Source organism: Vicugna pacos, chromosome 7 (genome assembly GCF_048564905.1).
Source record: "Vicugna pacos chromosome 7, VicPac4, whole genome shotgun sequence".
Classification (NCBI taxonomy): domain Eukaryota; kingdom Metazoa; phylum Chordata; class Mammalia; order Artiodactyla; family Camelidae; genus Vicugna; species Vicugna pacos.
The window spans coordinates 69,142,497-69,166,781 of NC_132993.1; the positions used below are offsets into that span (position 1 = coordinate 69,142,497).

Below are 24,285 nucleotides of genomic sequence, written 5' to 3' on the forward strand. Positions count from 1 at the left end.
AGAAAATGGAAAATGGACTTTAATGAATGGTCTTATTTACCAACTGTGAATTAATATATGTACTGTAATTTGTCTCTCAGATCCAAGGTTCATTAGTGCCCACCTCATCCCAGAGAGTGACAACCCTGAAGATGACAAAGTATACTTTTTCTTCCGTGAAAATGCGATAGATGGAGAACACACTGGAAAAGCCACTCATGCTAGAATAGGTCAGATATGCAAGGTGAGGTGAAGAAAAAAATATGAGGGAGGGTATCCTTGTCCAATCACAGGTTTTTTTTCCCTTCTCCACCTATATAGAAATATAATGAAAATTTATGACTAAAAAATTGGATCACTATAGATATTTAAATGGCGAAAATTATTGAAAACATAGCTGCTGTGAAAAGAATTTCATAGTCAAACATGCAGGTAGAGATTATGAGGGATTATTTCACAATTATAGTAAATAATATCTGTTTGAAATTCTAGAGAAATACATTTTTTCACATTACCTGGGAAAATGTAATTCTTTGTAGTTTCAGACCTACTACAGTTTCCTACAATGTATAGTTGAGAACTGCACAGGTTCCTGAAATATGTAAGTTTTGAATGAATATTTTCGGTTGGAATAACTAAAGTATGAATATGAAAGAGAAAAGCATTAAAGCATGTTTTTATAAATTGATTATAGCATCCTATTTGCATGTACATGCACACCACACATAATTTTGAAGCTCTGAAATTTATCTGAGGCAATTTGTTTACTGTGTGGCAATAAAGTAACATGCATTATAATGTTAGATATATAGAATAAACAATTGGTCAGTAATACTTATGCATTAATTAGTATCAGTGTGAAGATATGACAATAGTACTATTTTTATCCTCTGGCAGTATAGTGCAGTATATGTGCAATGTGAATAAAGTTAACTGTTATTACATATTAAAGTACCTTTATCTCAAGAAAATCACAAAGCTAGATCCAATTATTGTCTTAAAATTATTTCTTAAAAAAAATCATGAAATGCTAAAAAATTCCTACTTGGGGGGAGGGGGTAACCCTCTTTCCTACCCAATTATAGTCTAACTATTTATCTGTAGTAGATTAAATTACTGAAAAATTAAAAGTTTTAATAATCTGGAAGCATACAAATGATATATAAAATACATGAGAGTATTTTCTCCACAAAATATAGATCATATTTAAAAGCACTGCTTACAAAGGTTAAAGAAAATCTTTATACTAAATAAAATCATATAAATAGAATATAAATCAGTATAGCACAGGGAAATATACACAAAATGTTATGATAAATCACAGAGAAAAAAATGTGACAATGAGTGTGTATATGTCCATGTATGACTGAAAAATTGTACTGAACAATGGAATTTGACACAACACTGTAAAATGATTATGAATCAATAAAAATGTAAAAAAATTAAAAAAAAAAAAAAAAAAAAATAAATCAGTGTTATATTTTTGAAGGAACAGTTACTTCCCTTTAAAATATGCACATAAATATTATTTAGAAAGACTAAAAGTTACCAGTAAATACATACCATCATAATAGAATTTATTGCTACATTGGGTTAAAATTAAATTTCATTGTCAGTGAGGAGATACTTTTTCAAAATGTTTACACTAGAATGAGTTTTCTTTATTAAGGCTTATGCAGATACTATTTCAAAATACTATTTTTGAAGTCAGAATTGCTTCAACTGTTTGAACTTGTAAAAATATTTGATGCTAGCATGCTTTTATTTTGGGTTTATTTTCAGTATGGGTTATAAGGCATGCGGTTATTCTTTTAGTCAATAAACACTCATTAAGTGCCTACTATGTGCCAATGTGCTTACCTCTGGGAACCAGCAAACTTGGTGAGTAAGATATTAAACACATATGTAAGGGGGAGAGACTTAAAGCAAGCACAAGACTCAGGAATTGTGTTTTTCATTGCAGAGTGGTAACAGAATGGAAAAAGTACAGTGACTTTTTAATGCTGAGGTATTTATTAAGTCAGTCCTTGAAAAAGGTTTGAGTAAATAGATTTGACCAACAATATAATAAGAAGACACAGTTACTTGTATCTAGTCATTTAAAATGTCTAATTTTTCAGTTTGAAAACTGAGGAATTGTAGTTTGTATCTGCTTCAAGATATGAAAAGATAAGTATCTGAAATTACCATATGTGTGCAGAATTTCTAAAACCAGTGTTCTTTCCTTTCAGAATGACTTCGGGGGCCACAGAAGTCTGGTGAATAAATGGACAACATTCCTCAAAGCTCGTCTGATTTGCTCAGTGCCGGGTCCAAATGGCATTGATACTCATTTTGATGAACTGCGTAAGTAGCTGGTGATGTTGTACAGAGAATATTTGTTCAGACTTTGCCATAACCTTCAAAAATACACCTTTCTCCGTTTTGTTTTCAAACAGAGGATGTATTCCTAATGCATTCTAAAGATCCTAAAAATCCAGTTGTGTACGGAGTGTTTACAACTTCCAGGTAAACAATGCTTTTACTCTCATTATCGTAGAAAAATTATAGATGCTTTCCAGGCATCTATAATTTGTGAAAATATATTTTTGAAAGGACATTGTTGGCTTAATCTTTGAGCTGTTGTGCATTCTTGGATAGTTGACATAAGTTATGACTTAAATTATGTTTTTTAATAGATTTTAGCAAAGAATATCATTACTATAAATTTAATGATGAAAAATGTATGCCATGTCCTATGTATAGCTTTGACTTCAAAAATTTGAGTCAAGTGTAGAATATTATAAAAAATGGAAATCTGAGCATTGTTTAAAGTTTTTAGTAATATAAACTAAGGGTGAAAAGTCTTTTTCCTTCCTGTCTCCTTTCTCTTCTTCTCTGTCCCTACCCTCCTCCTCCCCCACTCTCTCTCCCTCCCTTGCTTTCTCCTCTCTCCTTTCCTCATTCCCCGTCTCCCCCAGTGCTGACAATCAAGCAGTATTATCCCCTATTACATTCAGTATAAAGTTTACATTACCTGGGTTACTTAAAGAACCATATATTTACATACATATAAATAGAGATGTGCATTTGGATATGAATAAAATGTTTAAAAGAAAAATAATTTAAAAATCAGAAGTCAGGAAAAGTGCTACAAGTCACTGTGATAGTATAAAGAGAAAGATTAACTGCAGTGTCCAACACTGATTTATTCTGTATTTAGTCATTACAAATTGATTGGACATTTTTACTTAATTTTTTAAAGAACAAGTAAAAATTAAGAAACCCATATTACTAAAACCATGTGCAGTTTTCCATACCTAAGTATTTCTCCCATTTGGTATAAAAACAGAATGACAGTGAAAGTAAAGAATGGAGGGGGTACTCAACATTAATCCATTTCTTTTGCTTCCTTGTTGCTTAGTACAGCAGTTTTGTCTAGAGCATGCATTAGAATCACTTAGCATATTAAAATACAGATGTAGACCCCGCCCCCAGGGTCTTTCATTCAGTAGGAGTGGGACAGAGCCTAAGAATTTGCATTTCTAACAAATTCCCCAGTGATGCCCACACTGTTGGTCTAGGAACCACATCTGAGAATCACTGGCTTAATGGGTAAAATAATTACACTTCTCTACTTCAGTGAGACTGATGCCTGTATGTGTTAGCCTTAACAGATGTAAATCCTGAGCATGTCTTTCAATGATGATGAATTCCATCAATAGATAAGTAAAATGTATAACAATAGAAAAGGAATAGATTAACATTACATATATCAAGTATGTATTAATTTGCTATTTATTCCATTACGAATATATTGTTGTTAAATTCTTTTTAATTATCTACTAAGATTTAATGGGTGTCAAATGCCATGCAGTGTGTAATTAATGTTATAGAAAAGAAGCCAGGCGTGGTTCCTTCCCTCATGAAGCTCGCACCCTACCAGACATTGTCTACATGCAGCAACTTTCGATAATGAACTCTTATGAACACATGTTTTTCATTTGATCCAATTTATATGTAGCTTTCTGTGGGAGAGAGTGATTAAAACATAAGCATTCCATATTTTAAATATGCACAACTGTTATATAAAATGAAAAATCATGGCAGCTCTTGGCAAACTTCCAATTTGCTTCAATTATCTGATTTTTTTTTTTTTTGTCCAGCAAAATGATCAGGATAATTGCTGTAATACTCCACTTTTGGTAGCTTGTAATAGCTACTAACTTAAAGCAATTTTCTGTGTTGGCGAAAGATGATATTAATTGCCTTCACACAAATCAAATTCTGTTACTTGATCAAATACTTTTGTTGGTTTGGGAGTTAAAAATAATATAACTCATTGACTATTCATTTCCTCACCAGTTTCAGTTTATAAAATGAGTTCTTAAACATTCTTGCTTGTTTCAACATTTCCTGGTTTCAGTAATGATGCTTGAGGCTTAATATAATACCAAAGTTTATATTTTTATTTCTATTTGATACCAGAATTAAGCATTACTTTTTAGAAGATCATGTATATGTTTTCCTATCCATATGTGCAATATGAATGTATATACTTATATCATATTTTGTTCATTTATGATATGAATATATGTATATTCTTTGAGTACTAAAGTGGTTTCAGCCCTGCCTTCTATTTTTGAGCAATCATAATTTGGTCTGTTGTGTATTATTAAAAAATACATACATGTGATTTAAAAAACCCAAACACTTTTTGAGAATTTATGTTCAAGTTTTGATAATTGATACCTGAAATTTAAGAACTCAGTATCAACAGCTCTCTTGCCATTGTGTAAAGATGAAAGTCTGTTTTTGTTCTTTCTCTTTTTAGTAACATCTTCAGGGGGTCAGCTGTGTGCATGTATAGCATGAGTGATGTGAGAAGAGTGTTCCTTGGTCCATATGCTCACAGGGATGGTCCCAACTACCAGTGGGTGCCTTATCAAGGAAGAGTCCCCTACCCACGACCAGGAACTGTAAGTAGCCTAGGCATTTAAAATATGAAATGAATAAATTTATGCTGAAGGTTAATAAAAAGCAGATAATGTAAATACAGATAATGTGAAAGGTAACATTAAATACAGATAATGTAGATTTCAAGACTATAAATGAAAGTAAGTCGAGGATTTTCTGTGATACCATGAAATTCTACATATAAAAACATCCTTTTTACAGATATCAGTGTTTGAGTTCAGTGCTTACCAGTAGTAAACACCCATAATTTATGAGAAATAGAAACAGAGCAGGTAGCCTTATTTATTTTCTTTTCTGAAAGGAGTATAATGAACATGGCTTTCATGGAGAGTTGAAATAATTCAGATATACCTAGACTTATTCTCTCTGATTATGGTGAAGGCTCAAGAATTGTACATTAAATAGGAGGAAAAAAATTTAAATCAATATTATCTTCTTATGAGAATGGGATGCATCCCTCAAATGGGTAAAGAAGATACACAAAAACAAACAAACAAACACCTCATTGGGCAAGGCCCTATTCTATCTACTCTCACTGACCTTTCTCTTTCCCTCCAGTAATCCTGGGCACACTCAGGTTAAAAAAAAAAAATGGGCAGAGCTCAAAATAAAACCAACTTTAAGTTTGCAATTTAAACTAGTGAGAAAAAAGAAAAAAGAAAAGACTGATATAGTAGAAAGTGAGTGAAATCAATATGTCAGAGGTTATAGACTATGGGGATAGAACCATCCAGGGTAACATTTTCTAACCCTAAGAATCTTTAAGGAAATAATTTCATACGATGAAAAACTTGTTCTGTAAGTTTCACCATTATTTTAATTTCACATCAGTTTTATTGTTAAATTCATGTAAATGATGCTTTATGTAATTTTACTAGACATAGGATGCCTTTCATCTTGTTTGTTTTCTGAATTGCTAAACTTATTTATGAGCATTTCATAAATATTACTTCTAGCTGATGGGTCTTCTAAATAAAAACTTAAATAGGCTTCCAGAAGAATAAACAAACAAGATGGAATATCCATTGATTGTAAGAAGACAAATGGGTTTGTAAAAATTCACAGGATGTTTACTCCATTTCTTAATAGTAAACTGTTTTTACTTTTTTAGTGGACAGCTTTATATCCCTGTGGTTGTTTTTATCTCTATGATGAATTAATGCCAGTGTATTCTAAATATAAACTGATTCTAGGCTCACTTCAGCAAACTTGGTGGAATCCTTTCAAAGTGCTAGATTTGGAGCTACAAAGCTTTTGATCTGAAGATGTGTACAAAGTATTTGGTATTAATAATAGCAGTTAAAAAGTATTGTGTATCAGGTCCTGTTTTAACAGATCTGTATATATATATAAATAAAATATTCATTAACCCAATTATTGTTCCCACTTCACAAATGAGGGCTTTGAGACAAAGAAAGGAGCCAGGATACAGTCTGGGCAGTTTGGTTCTAGAGGCTGAATTCTCACCCATTGTTCACAGAGAATTTTTATAACATGGGAAATTTAGTCACCGATACGTACCAAGAAATAGAGGCAGAAGGCAGAAAGTGCTGACTAAAGTAGGAATCAGGGAAGGGCTACCAAGAGGAGATAACACCTAACTCCATGAATAAAATTCACTTGGATGAGTTCGTTAATCCCAAAAGGGGGCAGCTGACAATGTCATTGTATAAACACTAGTGGAGAAAAATATATTAAGTGACGTTCAGTGTGTCAGAAGAATAGCATTTTCTTTGTTTTTAGAGAAAAACCCACAGCTTAAGTAGTACAAATAAAAATCAAAGGACAGCAAAGCAGGAAGATGAGACAGATACTAAGATAAAAATCTTATATAAATAAATCTCTTACTTTAATTTTCAATCACACATTTCTAAATTTTTGCAAGTTTTTTTAAATGGTGGTAGAAAAGAAACGGGAATTAATGTTATAAAATATGTTTTATTGTTTCTCATAGGAATTTATATAGATATTTCTGTAACATTAAATAAGTAATTTTATAATGTACCTAAACAAAAATTAATTCCCTAAATCCCTTAACTGTTATATTAGTGTATTATTGTGTGTGTATCTGCATACAATATACATATACGTACATATTCATAAATAGAGAGATACTCTTCCCATTTCAAAACAGGTTTATTTATTTCATTTCTCATAAATTATTAATGATCTAGATCAAGGTAATGGCAAAGACAATTGATTTCTCCTTGTAACCTTCTTGTAAGATCAAGAGCCACTCAATTACATTTCAGCTCTCAAACTCCTACATTAAATGACAGAAATTACTTAAGTGTAAGACAAAAGGCAAGAGACTGGAGGTACTGTACTTGGAATTCTTATAACACATAATTAAATACAGTGAAAAGAGACAGAGTGAAAGCTGAGTTTTCTTGTTTTTGTTTGATTGCCTTAAGTGGAGTATTTAAATCCGGAGGTGACAATACACTGCATCCTGTCTGGCTCTCTGTGGCCTTTGTCTGTTCTGTTCAGTCCATTCTGATTGGTCAGTTTCTGTGCCATGCAAGTTGTTAAACATTTTGAATAACACCTCTCTTTATCCTTAAAATTACTATAATTATTAAAGAAATAATGTTTTCAGTACTTTTTGTGGTGCTTTTTCAGGGTTATGTTAGAAATAAAGCAATAAAGAATAGTTTATATTGTTTTTTAGTTTGAAGAGAACATTTATATTTTAGCATGATGCCATAGGGAAGAATGAAATGTATCCAAGAAAATTAGTGAGTTTCTCTAATATAATGATTAAGTGCATTTAGTTATAATATTCCATTCATTTTTTCAAATACTTAATCTATAACATAAAATATATGGCATTGCCACTAATAGAGACATCAGGCTCCTCCTGTGTGCTGAATTTATTAGATGCATTAGAAATTTTCAGTAAGAAATGACGACATCCCATTGAGACTTAAGATATGTTGAGAAAATATGTATTATATGTTACATCTAATAATTTAAATAGCATTATTTTATTTTTTAGTTTATAATTTACTTTACTTTGAAAAAATAATTACAGGTTTAGATTCCTAGACCATTGAAGTCATATATTATAATATAAATTATAATCTCATTATATTTTATTCAAAAGATATTCTCCTCTTTATCTTAATAGTGTCCCAGTAAAACATTTGGTGGATTTGACTCTACAAAAGACCTTCCTGATGATGTTATAACATTTGCAAGAAGCCATCCAGCTATGTACAATCCAGTGTTTCCTATTAATAATCGGCCGATAATGATCAAAACAGATGTCAATTATCAGTTTACACAAATTGTAGTTGATCGAGTGGATGCAGAAGATGGACAGTATGATGTCATGTTTATTGGAACAGGTAAATGTTTTAACTTCAACTCTAAATGTTCTTCCAGAACATTGTGTCTAACTGATTAAGTACACTAAGAACTGAAGAAAGTTTTTATAGTCACTATCAAGGTATAGTTAACCTATAATAAATGACAAAAAAACCTCAACAGTCTAACATCCCAGTGTATTATCTTTTTAGGCAAGTTGACATACATTAATTTAAATAAATTTTCTTTTCAATGAAAAATTGATAAATGTAGTAAGGTAAAGCTAATGATTAGGTGAACAATTGATGACTATAATTGAATCATGACCCTTTTCTGGTCAGTGGCTTTTTAGGACAAAGATGTATTGCTCAAACCATGCCTAAAATTCACAAGACATTCAATAAAGGTTCAAGAATATATTGATGCAAAATTATCTGAACTTTAAAATTATCATAAGTTGAAAATTTTCCAGAAAATAAATTTTGGCAACAAATTTGTTTACTGGTTTTACCATACAATGAGAAACAAAACAAAGCAAAACAAAACTTAATTAGAAAAGGAGCAGAGTGGACCTAAGGAATGGTCAGATCCATTTCTAAAGAAATTTAACAACATATTTTTACCAATTCCATGATGATAAATAAACTTTTTGTAGGTATATTTTCAGAATGCATTCTGGTGCTATTATAACATATTATTTTATTTTTCCCCTAGTCTCTTGAATAGTACTGTTTTGAAAGTACCAGTTACAAATCTGAAACTTGCTACTTAGGGTCAGATTCCAAGGTAATAAATTCCTAGTCTCCATTAATGTTGTTAACTGACATAAATCAATGGCAAACAGAGTGAGCACTCTGCTGAAACCTTGTATAATAACATTTATTTTCCCTTGGTGAGAAACAGAGAAAAAATTGAATTAACTACAGGGGAATGGCAACTGTGCAGTAAGTGCTTTAAAGACTTAAAGTTTTATAACAAAATTGTGAAATACTTACGTTATCAGGTGTAACAGTGTCAGGTTCTGAGCAATACATTACAGTCTACTTTTATGAGTGAGAAAGTTTCGCTATCAAATAAAAGAATCCCAGTGAGATTCAGAGTTCAGTAAAAGTCACTGAATTGTAAGTATCAACTTCTGGTTATAAATTAGTTGAGAAATTATAAGATGATGAGATTTCTGTTCAGTAAATATTAGTTTATCGTTTAATGCCAAATGGTAATGAGATCTCTCTACAGAGTAATTAAGCATGTTCGAAAATGTCACGCTTACCTTTTCCTTCACCTCTTGCCTACACATGCTGAGAAGTCACCCACTCATTGCCAGCACAACAAAAGGTTGCTTCCACCTATTTGACCAAAGCAACCTAATCATGAGTTTTCACTTCTTCTTGGACACAAGCTGTCTTAAAAGAAACCAATTTCATGAGTATGTTGAATGTCTGATGATTGGATGGCTGTTGGTCAGCCCAGAGCAGGGTCATCTGTCAACAAAGTAAATTGATTACAGTAATTTTATCTTTTAACTAAGTTACACATCATAGTATATTGATCCTAGTTGAGTAATCTGATTCAAGTTGTGTGAAATTGTTTGAAATAGTACTCAGTAAAACTTGATCTGAAACACAGATAAAGTTATATTTGGATACTGGAGACTGATCAGAGGCACTCAGTGGATTAACCTGATTTACCTTTAATCTTTGGTGTTATGAGTAGTCTAAGGTCCTGTAAACACAGAAGGATCTTGTTAAAAGAGGGCTTTTTTCCTTTAACTTTACAAGGGATACACAGGCAACCTTTCTTGATCTCACGTAGCACATCACATTGATTTCCTGAAAATGGTTATCTATGTGTATAAATACATTGAATTATTTTCTGAAAACTTACTCTTATTGGCAAAATTTTCTTCTCCAATAATTAGTCTGTTAAATTTGATTAAAATGAGCCAATTGAAATTAAAAATAACGGATCAGCTGATCAAAACTGGAATGTTGAAGACTCAAATTTTTTAATTTAAAATCCCTGTTCTTTATTGTAGTAAAAATAGGAGTGAATCTGTAAATACTTGAAAATTAATTGCTTCTTAATCCAGCTTAGAGTGAAAATGGTGGCTGTTACCATTAAAACAATTTGTCTCTTTTAATAATGAAAATTAGAACAAACAATGCTTGCGATCTCTACAAAATATATTCAGTTTAACAGGTTTTGTTATGCTTCTGAATTGTAAATGTCTTTAGTACTCTAAAATTAATTAACCAATAAATTAATTAGACCAATTTGTTAATCGAAATTGATTAGCCAGTTATTGAAAAACTACTGTAATTATAATCCAAGGTGTTTATTTTAAGAAATCAGATTATTGTCATTCATCACTTAATGGTCATTGAGCTGTCTTCAGGGGCCTCTAAGTACCAGAGTCTTCCACATGGGAGGAAAATGATCAGCCAGGCTCTGAAGCTCTAACTGCTTTTATTGCTTGACAACATTCTTTGCATTTTGCATGTATTTTAAGTCTTCATAGTAGTTCCTGATTTCATAACAAAAACAGGAAAGCCTGTCATGTCAAACTAGTATTTTTTTTCTTTTTCATTGAATGAAAGATTCTTTAAATTCTACAGTGCTTTACAATTTTCAAAAGTTTCACACAAATCATTTAATATAATCCCATTAATAACCCCTTTTTCCCCCACCCCTAAATTGCCCCTCCCTCTTTCCCTCTCCCCACTGGTGACCACTCATTTGTTCTCTGTATCTGTGAGTCTGGTTCTTTTTTTTTGTTATATTCACTGATTTGTTGTATTTTTTAGATTCCACATATAAGTGATACGATCATACAGTATTTGTCTTCCCCTGACGTATTTCACTTGTGTAATGCCTTCCACGTCCATCCACGCTGCTGCAAATGGCAAAATTTCATTCTTTTTATGGCTGAATAATATTCCATTGTGTACATATACCACATCTCTTTATCCATTCATCTGTTGATGAACATTTAAGTTGCTTCTATACCTTGTCAATTGTAATTAATGCTGCTATGAAAATTGAGGTGCATATATCTTTTTGAATTAGTATTTTGGGGGTTTTTTGGATATATATACCCAGGAGTGGAGTTGTGAGGTCATATGGTAGTTCTATTTTAGTTTTTTGAGAAACCTCCATACCAAAAAAATTGATATTATTTTTAGTTTTCCTTTGTTCAGAAACATCTGATAATTGAGATTAAAAATAATTAATCTAACGTAGTGATTATTGTATGTATTTTTAAATTATATCAGTTTAGGATAAAATCATTTTGAAAGCTTCATATATTTCTAAAAATTCAATTATTTTTATTCCATGGGTTTATTTACAGTTTATCTAGTTTCATGAAGTTAACTTTATATTATTTATATATTATATTTATACATAACTTTATATTACTTATATATTTACATATTACTAATACATGCTCCAACAAAAATAAATAATGCTCTAACAATAAATAAGTAAATTAAAAGGAAGATTGAAATCAAAATGTTTTTTCTGGTCAAATACTGATTCCATTCATTAACACTAAAGTCTATTCAAATCTATTTCAATTGTGGTTTTCTCCACTTTCTTTCAAAGATGTTGGGACCGTTCTTAAAGTAGTTTCAATTCCTAAGGAGACTTGGCATGATTTAGAAGAAGTTCTGCTGGAAGAAATGACAGTTTTCCGGGTGAGTGCTGCTTAATTTCAAGTGTCAACAAGTTCACTTGTATGTCTTTCCCCCCAGGACAGCTGCACACTGAACTTGGTACGGACAAGTAGTCTAGCAGACCCTTCTAATTAGCTTGTCAATTAGAAACCCAGACACTAGTCAAAATAAACCTTGAAACTTTCAGTGCTAGTTAAATCTAAAAATGTAAAGAAATATATTCTTGGCTCTTATTTTGTTTTCTCAATGATAAATTACATGATTTACATTTTATATTATTTGTGTAAGTTACCTCAGTGAACAAACTCAGTGTGCCCCCCCACCCCCCAAATCACCTCGTTCACATTTTATGGTATAACTAGGGTGATAGGTAACTTCCTTGAGTGTATAAAAGAAGTACATTCAGAATGACAAAGAAATGAAGACATTTCAACCATTTTTTAGTTTATTTGTGAATTGTTTTATCATATTTTCCTAAAAAATCATTTGTTAGCAAAAAAAGTTTTTGAGGTTTTTTATATCACTGGTGGCAAATCTGTTATGAATCCTAGTCTGTACAATTAAGAAAAGTACAGATATTGTCCCTTTGTCCTGAATTGCTGATGGCCCAGGTAAATTTATATAAGATTGAGGGTAGAAATAGGAGGATATGGGTTGAAGTGAGGGAGGAAAACTGAAATGCAGCATAAACCACAGTGTCTGTTGTTCCTTTTTGAAAGCTAGCTGAGAGGAAGAGCTTGAATTGAAGCACACCTTTATGTGAATTATGTAGGAAATAAAACAGAGAAATAGGTGCTATCAAAGGTGTTATTTCAATTTTGAGGTGAAAGAAGGGAGCAAAGAGGTGAGACATTAACAACTGCAAAGTAAACTGGAATTAGAAGAATTTTGTGGACAGGAGTGAGATAATATTGGATCTAATATTACAGCTTAAAATCATCTCATTTAGTCTCCAGGCATCTCAGATGCTTTATCTATAAAATGAAGTGTGGATTAAATTTTTCAGTTGATTAAATATTTTCATTGTAAGCAAAGTCTTCCCAAGGCTTCTCTTTACCCATATTTCTAGACCAGTTAATTAACCCAACAGGGCTCTTGCTCACTATTCAGTAATTTTTTGAAGAGAAAATAAAGTACAATATGACAAGCTCCTAATATATATTGATTCAGTTAATATTATGATTAGCTTTGAAACAGATGACTGGTAAATCATGACACGGATATCTTGTAATAAGTTAACAGTGTTCTAGTGGGAAGAGCTTAGGTTCTTCAGTCATAGCTACATGGCAGTTCTGCTTGGAACACTTATACATTCCTTCTGAGCTTCCCCATCAGTAAAACAGGAAAAATAATACCTACCTCACAAGGAAGCTAGAATTAGAGACACTATATGTAGAGCATCCAGAACCGTGCCAGTTACTGTGCTCAGAATCTTAGTGTTAATATAATTTTATTGTTTTAATTTGTCTGCACTCAACATAAGCTACATTTTCAGTAGTCTTTCCTAGGAATCCTTGGTTTAAGTCTTGAAATAATTTAGTCATCATAATTCTATGATTTTGAAAATCAGGCACTTGGCCTAATTTTGTCTGGTATAGAGTGCTGACTAATCCCTGTCTTTCACCAACTCCCATTTCAGTATTTACACATTCCTACGTTAGCCTATAAATTCAAAAATACAAGAATCCAAATGGACTGTGTTAGCAACGTAGAATCCATCTAGATTTAACAAACTATGGGCACTGAGGGGCAGATATATAAATTGTTGACTTGTGTCCACTGTTGTGTCACCAGAGCCTAAAATGTGTTTTCAGCCAACATTTATTAAATGAATAAAGGAATCAGTATTTATGAAAAATGAAATATGAGAAACTAAAGAGTTTAAGGTCTTCCTTAGGGAGACCCTGCTTAAAGTGAGGTGCTAGAGTGTGAGGAAGATAAACTTTGAACAGCAGCAACTTATCCTGCTGATTACATCCCATATTACTATCTAGTAGAAAAAGATTTTACCAGTTCTGTGTTTTTGGAAATCTGTTTTGCCACCCCCGTTGCCAGTGAAGTTACAGAAGATACTGAATATTATGTTAGCTTTAGAATTTCTTAATTATTTCCACAATCTTTTACTTTTAGGTTTGTCATGGTTCCTTTGCATATTCCCCTTCGGTTATTATATATTGTTATAACAAGTTTCACTTACTAATTCACTGTAAACACACACATCTATCATGGTCTTGGCACAACACTTAATTTCTGGTGACTCAGAGGTGAACAGTGTAAACATGACCTTATTTAGCTTACAGACTCTTATATGTTACCCTCATAGTTTCTAGTACTCAATTTATATCTACCAGTATAATTAAGTTTTACCTTGTAAAATTGTATCATCATATCATGCCATTTTAAAAATAAGGTCCTTTTTTCTATTAATCATTTATTTTCTGGAATTTTATGAACCAGAATATGTATAATTTTGCAGTAATACTGTATTCTAGCTAATTTTCATTCCCTACATCTCTGGCATTTTAAGTTTACACTTCATATCTTAACTGTGTTTTTTAGTAAATTAATACAAATTTTAGTTTAAAAATAGTACTTCAAGCTGATCTATTAAGTCACTTTAACAAAATCTTGAGAGGTTGGAAGCCAACAATCTTGTGAGCACAAATATTTAGTATCTATTAGTTTTTTTAGTGTTTTCCAGTTTCTAGAGAAAAACTCAACCAGATTACACCTAGGATAACTATTGAATGGCATTTTATTTGGTTTTTAAGATATCATGAGAGGTTCTTTATCAGTTTTTAACTAGTAGGTATGAATAAGTAATACTGTGCTGGCTGCTGGCATGGAAATGATTGTTTATGAGCTTACAATTTTGTGGAAAGTTTGTTTACAGTGTGGGACACATCTTCCACAGATAAAATCTTCCATTTCTCTCCCATATTCTCTGCTATGCATTATTGTCATTATTATTTCTTTGGCACTCAAGTAGACAAAACATATTTGGGCAGAGTTTAGAGAAATATTTACTTTCAACATTCTATTCTATCAGGCAAAGTTCATACATATATTGTGGTCTAGCAATTGGAATATTTCACTGTCAAACTTTGTTTAATTTTGCAGAAAGAGGGAAAAAAACACAACACATTAAAGCAATTTCTATATACAGTGAAATAAGCAGAGCAATGTTACAGTTTCAGTATTTCTACTTAAATACTAAAGGCTTACTTGAGCCTTACAAGACATTCCATTTAACATAAAATTTAAAAAGGTTAACCTGAGTACTGTGGTAGTTTGACAAGGTAAATAGACAAGGAACAGATTTAGGGTCCTGGTGGTATCTGATACTCTTGGATTTTAAAAAGAAAGACATTGAATGTCAACCAACCAGTTAATTTTACCATAATATCACCTCCAGGAGACCATGTCCATTATGTGTCTTTGCTAGACTGAATAACCAAACCTCATATAAAATCCTGAATTAAAGCCAAGTACTATGTCCATTGCCATCTTGAGGTTGGTTTTAGGACAACACCCCTGGCTAATCGCAGAACATTCCAGTGGTTCCAGTTACATCTAAGATGCTTTTATTCTGGGTGAAATCAAACTCCAATCAGAGCATAGAAAGAAAAATATTCTTCAGTAATAAAAATTTCCATTTTAGAGTAAAATTTTGGTAGGTAATAAGAGGCGAAATAAAATTGGCATTGGTATAGGATTCTAGAAATGACTTTAAATAGGCATTATATATTCAAAATGTATTAACGTACTAAGACACAAACCTGATTCCAAATATTACTTGTAATCCTAAATCTGTATTTGAATCATATTTACTATGTGATTCCATACAAGTTGGTTAAAGTCAGTTGAGCCTCAGCTTCTTCATTTCATAATTTTTTGAGGTTATTTTTTTACATTAAAATCACTGGTAAATTGTAGCTATTGTTAACTAGTTATAGAAATGAAAATCTCGTTTAAATGCTTGGAAGTTCTGCATCTCTACTGTTAAAAAATATTCAAGTGGTATGAAAACCAGGCATTATGCTGATTTTTACTTTGCTCTATGTAAGATTTTTTCCAGCCCAAAGAGGGTTTTACTTTTGAGACAGTGAAGTGTTACATCAAGTTGCAATGCATTGAGTACAATGGATTTTATTTATAGTCCTATTGACTGCAAAGGATTACAAGGCAGTTACATTGATAATACATGCATTTTAAACCCAATTTATGCAATATTCCATGAACAGCTGAGCAAACAGATGAGAGTTTAATTTTCATTCAAATGGATGTAAAACATAACTGACGCTTTCCAAAACCTTATTCTATTAACTCATTCTGAAGGAGGGTCCATGTGCTTAGCCTCCAGGGAGCTCTGTCTGAGTCTCCTGGGATCAGCAGGTTGAATAGCCCCACAAGTGCAAAAGTTTAATAAGGACTAGATTAAAATATCTGAAAAATACATACAGTAAATTAGAGTCGTAGAAAATCTTGAAAAGATGCTAAGATGTTAATTTCATTTTTACTTGAACTTCAGGTAAATTTGCGATTGAAACCAGTTTCATGAAAAACTGCTTATGGAGCTACATTTGTTTTAAGTGGAAGTCATAGTCACTACCAGCTATGGCTCAGAAAAAAAATACAGCTTCTTTAAATGAGTGTCATCCTAATGTACTGTCTAATAAAATTGAACCACAGGCTGCAAGCAGATAGCACATCCTATTCCAAACTGTTATTAATTTTCTGGTCTAAAAAATAAGTTTCTTTTAATGAAGGGATTCTAGGATCTTAATTTAAGAATGTTGAAGTCATAATATGGCATAATGGAGTTTGATCTGTATGGGGGTTTGTTTTGTTTTACAATTTAAGTATGAAGTCATCATCTCCATCTACCTTATAGATATTTAAACTTTTGTGTTGCCAATGAACATGAAATGTATGAAAATTCACCAGCTTCACTTTAGTGTAGTTTCACTGAAGGTTTTTAAAGTACTGACACATAGTTAACTTTCATTTAAATTATACTAACTGCTAATTCTCTAAGAAGCAGTTTTCTTGCACCTTGGCTGTAAAATTTATTTCGTGAAAGACTGCATGAAGTTAGTTGCTTACATAACCACAAAACCATTTCTCCTATGAAACTGCTGGAATGGAAGAAGTTGCTGTGGAATATTTTCCTAACTCTTTTAAATTCTTTGTTTGGGCTCACTGATTCCAGTGTTCACAAACCTAAAAATGATAGCCAATTTTGTCTTTTAAAACTGAAAATCTGTGTGAATTGGCCCCTTGAGTTTTGTGATTTGATGCTACTAAATTCCAAAGATTTTATTTCTGCATAGAGAAAATTGGTAGATATTCCTTTCAGCATGTTTTTATGAGTGATAATTCCTATAGAAAATTATTATTTTAACATCATTAAGCTATGAACATGGGAAACTAAAATTATTCCATTAAATTAATTTACATTCTAAATTATTTGTCTCATTTTTGTCTCAGGCAGGTTGTCTTAAATTTGTTAAGAAAATTCTGTGTTCAGCTTAGATGTCAGAGTTTGAAGTGGAAATTCGCAATTCTGCAGCACGCAGTGGGTAATTAAAACCACAAAAGTGGATGAGCTCACTAGGAAAAAAAAAATGTAGAATCCAGAGGAGAGTAAAAAAGAGTCAGCAAGGGAAAGCAAACATGTGAGGAACGACTGGAGACACAGAAGATTATGAAAAAGAATAGTCAATAAAGAATTTCAAGGCACAATGAAATCTAATAGCGGAAGCAGTCAAGAAGCACTGAGTGGTCAGTAGTGCTATATAAAGCAAGAAGTCTATAAGAATAATATAGATTGACAGTGTCCATTCAGCAGTGCAGTTCATCAGTGATTTTTGCTTCTGAGCACCAGAAGGCCACCTCTATAGAATAAGGGCTAGACTCCGTAGGCTGAGGGATGAATGGCACTGAACGGGACATGAACAAATAAAGACAGTGGGTGTAGAATATTTAGATTATTTTCAAAGAAATTCCAGCTAAGCTTGAAGGATTAAGGAAAACTTTGTTTGTTTGTTTTTTTAAAGATGCTTGCCTTTGTCTCATATATAAATTCGGTGGATGGAACAGGGTATAATGGGGGAAGTAGAAAAGATAGGAGAGAAGGGGGAAAATTGATAGAGAATTTAGTCATTCATTTACTCATTCATTAGCAAATATTTATTGAGAACTTGTAAATATAGTTGACCTTTGAGCATCCTGGGGGTTAGGGGCAGCAATCCTCCGTGCCGGGGAAAATCTAAGTGTAACTTTTTAGTTGGCCCTGCGTATCTTTGGTTTTACATCCAAGGAGTCATCCAACTGCTGATGGTGTAGTACTATATTATTTACTGTTAAAAAAATAGTGAAGTTCAGACCCATGTTGTTCTAGGATTAACTGTAGCAGAAACAATCCCAGTTGCTAGGTATATGGCAGTAAGTGAAACAGGCAAAAACCCCTGTCCTAAATTAATGTGGTGGGGAGGACCTGGAGGATGAGAGAAACAATTAAGGAAACATATGAGATGCCTCTGCCACTGTCCCCACATCCTATCTCGCACTCCTGCTCCCTGCCTTCAGATAAGAGCTTGCATACTTCAGACTCCACCTTGAAATACAGGAGGAAAGTCACAAGACGCAAGCCAAACATCGTATATATATGTTATTATACATAAATGTTACATATAGCAAGAAAAGGATACGGGAGGGTGTGTGTGTGGTGTGTGTGTGTGTGTGTGTTGTGTGTATGTATGTGCATGTGAGAGAGAGAGGAGAGATGTGAATAAACACTCTGTGAGAAGTACATTTGTAAAGTGTTTTACATATATCAATTCATTTAATACTCTCAACAGCCCTATGAGGAACGTACCACTGTCCTCATTTTTCAGATGAGAAAATTGAATTACAAAGAGGCTCTGCACCTCCCTCAGTGTCACACTTCTGGACAGGTCTCAGTTACTACTATTTGAATCCATACAGTCTGTCTCCAGAGTTCACCTTTTTACACTTTCTTCAGGGCTTAGCTTCAGTCACCTACACAGAGAGGCCCTTTAACATTATTCTTCCCACCTAAGCCTTTCTCATCAGCTATCTCTGAAACCCCCAAGCCGTCTCTTCTTCATGCTGTATTTGTCATTGATGAAAGATTAGATGGAGCCCAGTTCAGTGAAAGGGAGTCTAAGAGAATAAGCTAATGCATTCAGGTGAATGCATTTTTTTTTTGAGGTCTGAGTTCATCAAAGAACAGCATTTATTTATGCAAACTACATATGGTCGTGATAGGTTTAGAAGAACACTTTAATGAAGTGTATTGGTGATTATTACTTTTCTAGTTATGACTTCTCTAGACTAGTCTGTTGATAGAAATTGAAGAGATTATGTTTTCTGGCAAAGACCTGAAATGTAGGCCTTTGAACTTTAAACAGTCATTTTAACAATGAAGTAATCTCATCTCATCTGAGCTCTCACAGTTCTTGACAGCTGGAAACCTGCCCAATACTCTCGCCTGTCCTCTGTTATCAGGAGCAGGCCTGACATTCTCATTTAGGCCACAGTGTTCTCCAGTCGAACATACACATTTTCACAGAGCCCCGACACCAGGTGGAGCCACTCTCAGACCATGATGAATCAAGGAAAAAGCAAGACCATTCGGTACTCATGTCTAAACACAGACAAGAACATAAACTGTCCAAACCACAAAGATGACCAGCTATCTCCCTGTCCTTTCCAGATGAGTGATTGCAACTTCACCAGTCGCTGCTATAACCTTACTCTGTTCTTCACTCCTTCTAAATAAGACTTATGAAGATACCTAATTGTAGAATTACCTCTGCTTTTTGACAGCCTCTAGTGCAAAGCAAACCTTCACTTCCTTGATCCCTCCCACAGATCACCTACACAAGGCCAGAACATCTAAGTCCTTTCCAACACTCTCTTAGCATGCCCATGGTCTCCCTTATCACATTGAGCAATAAACCCAGCCTCATCCACTACGGGTATGTTCCTGATGGTCTTTGACTAGAGGACATGAACACGCTCCTATTGATTGCACCGCACATGTAGTATTTAATTATGCGATTTCTTTCCTGTGTCTTATTTCGCAATTATATTGCCTCTTGTGGGCACTTAACTCTCTGAAAATTTATGTTCGTGTTCTGTGACTTTTATAATTGACTAAACAGTTCACATTTTCTTTTTCTTCATTAGGAACCAACTATTATTTCAGCAATGGAGCTTTCCACTAAACAGGTACTATCATTATGTATTATAATCAATATTCTATATTTTGTTAATGTGTTTCAAATAGATAAATATATTTATGTCCCATCAAATTTTATAGATTTATTAACAGTAGTTCAAAACATCAAGAAGAAAAAAGAGCATTCTTCCAGTAACTAGTAGGATGAAAATTAAGGTAATTTTCATTGCTGTCATGTTTTTGACCAGCCTCATATGTGTCCTGTAAATACATTTCTTATATCATTATTTGCTGTAAATTTTCATTTTTAGCATTTTTTTGGTCATTATAATTTACTCAATGATTATTTCATCTATCTATCCTTTAAAATGACATTCGTGGATATTTCAGAATATAAATAAATTTATAATTTAATTTGCATGGATAAATAAAATATATTTTATAGGATAATAAAATTATGCCCTGGGCTGTATATGTTTGGAGGATTTTGACTTAAAAGTTAATTTTACTTTTTCAGTATGTTGTGTGGTAGAGAAAACATTTAGTTTGGCTAAATATAAAAGGAAAAATAGCAAAAACAGTCACTGCCAAATGATAAGGTATTAAACTCCATGAATTCAAGTTAAGGGCAGCGTGTTAATAGTCTTTTCATTGACATAGAATGAATGCTTTGGCAAGACACTTAAGAAACACAAATGACTTCTAAATGCTAAATTGTATGTACAAAACAAATATAATTTTAACTTCTAATGAATTATCTTTTCCGAATAAATGTAACCTAGTCTTTCTACTCAGTATATCAAAGGTAACTTAAAAAAAAAAGATTGCTTAGGTCCTGAGTTGAAATTAATTATTAAATAACTTAGCAGAAAAAACCCAGAATGGAGTAGGAAGCCCCTCACTCACTGTAGGGAAAACTTACATACGAAATTGTTGAATATGAGAATGATTTAGCAAATCTTATTTCTGAATTGTTTACACATTTTATCTCTGACCATGCATTATTTCTTGTACAAGAGACTAAAATACTGTGCCAGTAAAGCTCAGTGTATATCCTTTCCACACGTCCGCATCAAAATAGATCGATAATCTCCAAGATATTTGGAGAAATCCAGAGTGCAGATACTGCTGACCTGACACTGTCATCTTACACCTCATAAGTATGTGTTCACCTGTTCTTGTAATCTAAAAATTGTCATATGTTGGCAAGGAAATCCGGGGACTTCCAGGATGGAAGCTAGACTGGAATATTCTTTCCCATAATGATTTTTTGAATTATTTATTTATCTTCAGCTGGACTTCATTGTCAATCTTAATTACACTGCATCTGTTTTTGTAAAACATGCCTTCCTGTTCATTCTTCAAGCTACCTAAGAATTACCTATTAAACACAACACATTTCACCAAAAAACAAAAACAATTTATCAGTCTGAAATACCATGTTGGAACAAAGTGTCCCTAGCCTTCGTTTTCCATTACTGAAGTTTGATTTCATTCAGATGTGACTCAATTTCACTTATGCTCATGGAAATTTTAAAAGTGAGGCGGTAGTTTCAAGAGGGAGCAGTGTTGCAACTAATTTCTGGATAAATGGGCTCATCTCCTGCTTATGACCCGCAACTTGTTAAGGAGGACAGTGAGAAAGCCTGTGGTGATGTTAAATTGGGCAGAAAAAGCACATGAGGCTATTGGCTACTGACTGGATTATGCTCAGTGGTGCCTGCAAGCCTCCCTATACTTCATTTAGATAGCATGAATAGTCTTGCAGATCATTAGTAGTACTGCAGAATAATTGTAAAATGAAAACTAGACATTGAATTGTATTTAATTTTTGGCATTTAATCACACTTGAGGTTTTTATTACAATAATTTCAGTTGCCATATTTTTGGTTTCATATTCTCGTGTATTATTTCTCTGTTTTTCTCCTAAAAGGGCGTGACAGATTCAGATATTATTGTCTAGATAACAAATCCTTTTCCACTCAAATGTAATATTCTTAGAAATCTGTAAGAATTCATTTTGTTCATACTTCTTAAAACTTATTGGCCAAACATAGAGATCTCCTTATTATAACCTACTTGGTCAGTAGCTTTTTAAATAGTTACGACCACAGTACATGGTTCGTTCTGCATGTCTGTGTTCACCAGTGCCATCCATGCTTCTGGAGACTGCTTCCCCATTTTAACTAATTTAATTGTTGTTTAAATGTTATGCTTGTTTCATTTTTTTTATCAGATTGAGATTGCTTGCCTTCAATGCAATCTAAGTTTATTTTTTTAAAGGTGCTTTTGGAAGACAGAAATAAAGAATAGAGACAAAAAAGAATTTCTTTCCATTAGTTAAGTTCTTTGTTAATGTTTCTCAAATTATGATCAGCTGTTACCACATACAGGCTCAGTAGAAGCTTTTAGAGGAGTACAAATCAATCTAATTTTCTCCCAACAAAAAAGCTTAATAATACTCCATCTTTTTTACCCCGAGGCTCAAACTATCATTTCTTAATTTGCTGTCGTTTGTCCTATCTTTCAATACAACAAGACAAGGTGAATATAGTAAGAAGTTGCTCATGTTTAACAGATAGCCTCTTCTACAGACTATATTGTGCTACAATATTGTATACTGTAAATATTCTTCACTTACTGGAACAGAGTAAGCACTGTTTATCAGGATGACTGCCTCCATAATAGTTTAGGTTTTTTTTTTTCATTACTTCGTCTGCCTTTTTCCCCTTTCTTGAATTAATATATAAGTAAATTGGTTAGCTTTAAGCATGTAATTATTTTCTATAAAAGTGTTCCTTTTAACCTCAGTAATTTCTTCAATTCTAATAGATACTTCAATCTTCATTTAAACTTATCTTTGATATATGTAGTCCATGTTTGAAAGCCTTTTGAAATGCAGTTTTAATTATATCCATTGCTGACTGTCCGGCAATTTGCAATAATAAAAAAGCACACCATGATTCAGAGACTGGCTTTTCTGCAAATTATTTTTCATTTATAGAGTGGAGAAATTAAAATACACTTTTGAGGTCTTTTTCATGTGTACTATCACATGTTTCAACTTCTATTTAATGTTCTATTATAATTGTTCAATCACCTAATGCAGGAGAAGGGAGCTATGATAGCAACTACAGTAAGAAGTAGAAAATTACAAAACAATTTTATTTGTATTTCATTTTGTGTTTACATAAATTTGCAACTGATACACTATGTTGGCTTAACTTTATTAAAGTTATTTTTAAAATTGTATTGAAATCCTGAATTATTGGCTTCTAGAAAACTTTCTTTTTTCTTCTGTATTCTGCCTCATGTCATAACTTCAGATTCACTGAGGACAGTGGCATCATAGTTTTATCAGGATACATACATTAAAGATCTAGTTAAACAAGCTCATTTTATGAATAAGGAAATTATGTCTTAGAAAAATTACGTGAATGGCCCAAGATCACACAGTTAATGTCAGGGAAGACCTAGAATCCAGGTATGTTGACATCGAACACCCCACTTTTTCCACAACACCTGAGCTTTTTTCCCAAGTCTAGGACACCAGCTAGCATGTACTTGATTCCCCCATCTGATGATCTTTTGAATGAGAAGTAATTGAGTACTTTTGTTTAAAGTAATCTTCCTGGAGATAGTGCAAAGACAAGACAGTTGGTGTTAAGCAAAACTTCTTACCAAATGCAAGTACCAAAACGTCATCCTTTCCCTTCTTATGGGAGGGCAGACTGCATCACAGGCTATGCAGTAGGGCCTCCAGGAGTCACAAGCACAAGATCCCTGCCTCAAGACCAATCAGAATACATTGCAAAGTAGATAATCTGAGTAATCAACATTATAAAACAGCAGAAGTAAATAGAGCAAGCTAAGAACAAAAACTGAAGGTTTGAACTTTACGTTGTTCAGTGCCTTACTGTCTCCTTAGAAGTTTTTATTTTTATGAGACATAATTGATACATAACTATTACTGTCTTCCCTTATCTTCCCTTGGTTTTATAGTTATAATGTATACCTGTTTCAGTCAAATATTTAGATTTTCATCTTGCTGTATTTTAAATGGTAATGTTTCCTGCCAGTCCTTTGAAGAAACTACCAATAATGGAGTGCTTTTAAACCCACAAATATGAATGTATTTTTTGCTAAGTTATGTGTAAG

The 24,285-nt window shown here is 32.8% G+C and overlaps 1 protein-coding gene across 5 annotated transcripts in view; it reads left to right on the forward strand.

Moving 5' to 3' along the window:
* SEMA3A (semaphorin 3A) overlaps nucleotides 1-24,285 on the forward strand; it is a 695,593-nt gene that overhangs the window by 649,133 nt on the left and 22,175 nt on the right. For all 5 annotated transcript variants that reach the window (XM_072965111.1, XM_006211741.4, XM_072965113.1 and 2 more), the window contains 7 exons: nucleotides 81-223; nucleotides 2,211-2,325; nucleotides 2,418-2,487; nucleotides 4,793-4,937; nucleotides 8,066-8,285; nucleotides 11,848-11,939; nucleotides 20,136-20,177. In XM_072965111.1, coding sequence (XP_072821212.1) covers nucleotides 81-223; nucleotides 2,211-2,325; nucleotides 2,418-2,487; nucleotides 4,793-4,937; nucleotides 8,066-8,285; nucleotides 11,848-11,939; nucleotides 20,136-20,177 — 827 coding nt within the window. The remainder of the gene's footprint in view (nucleotides 1-80; nucleotides 224-2,210; nucleotides 2,326-2,417; nucleotides 2,488-4,792; nucleotides 4,938-8,065; nucleotides 8,286-11,847; nucleotides 11,940-20,135; nucleotides 20,178-24,285) is intronic.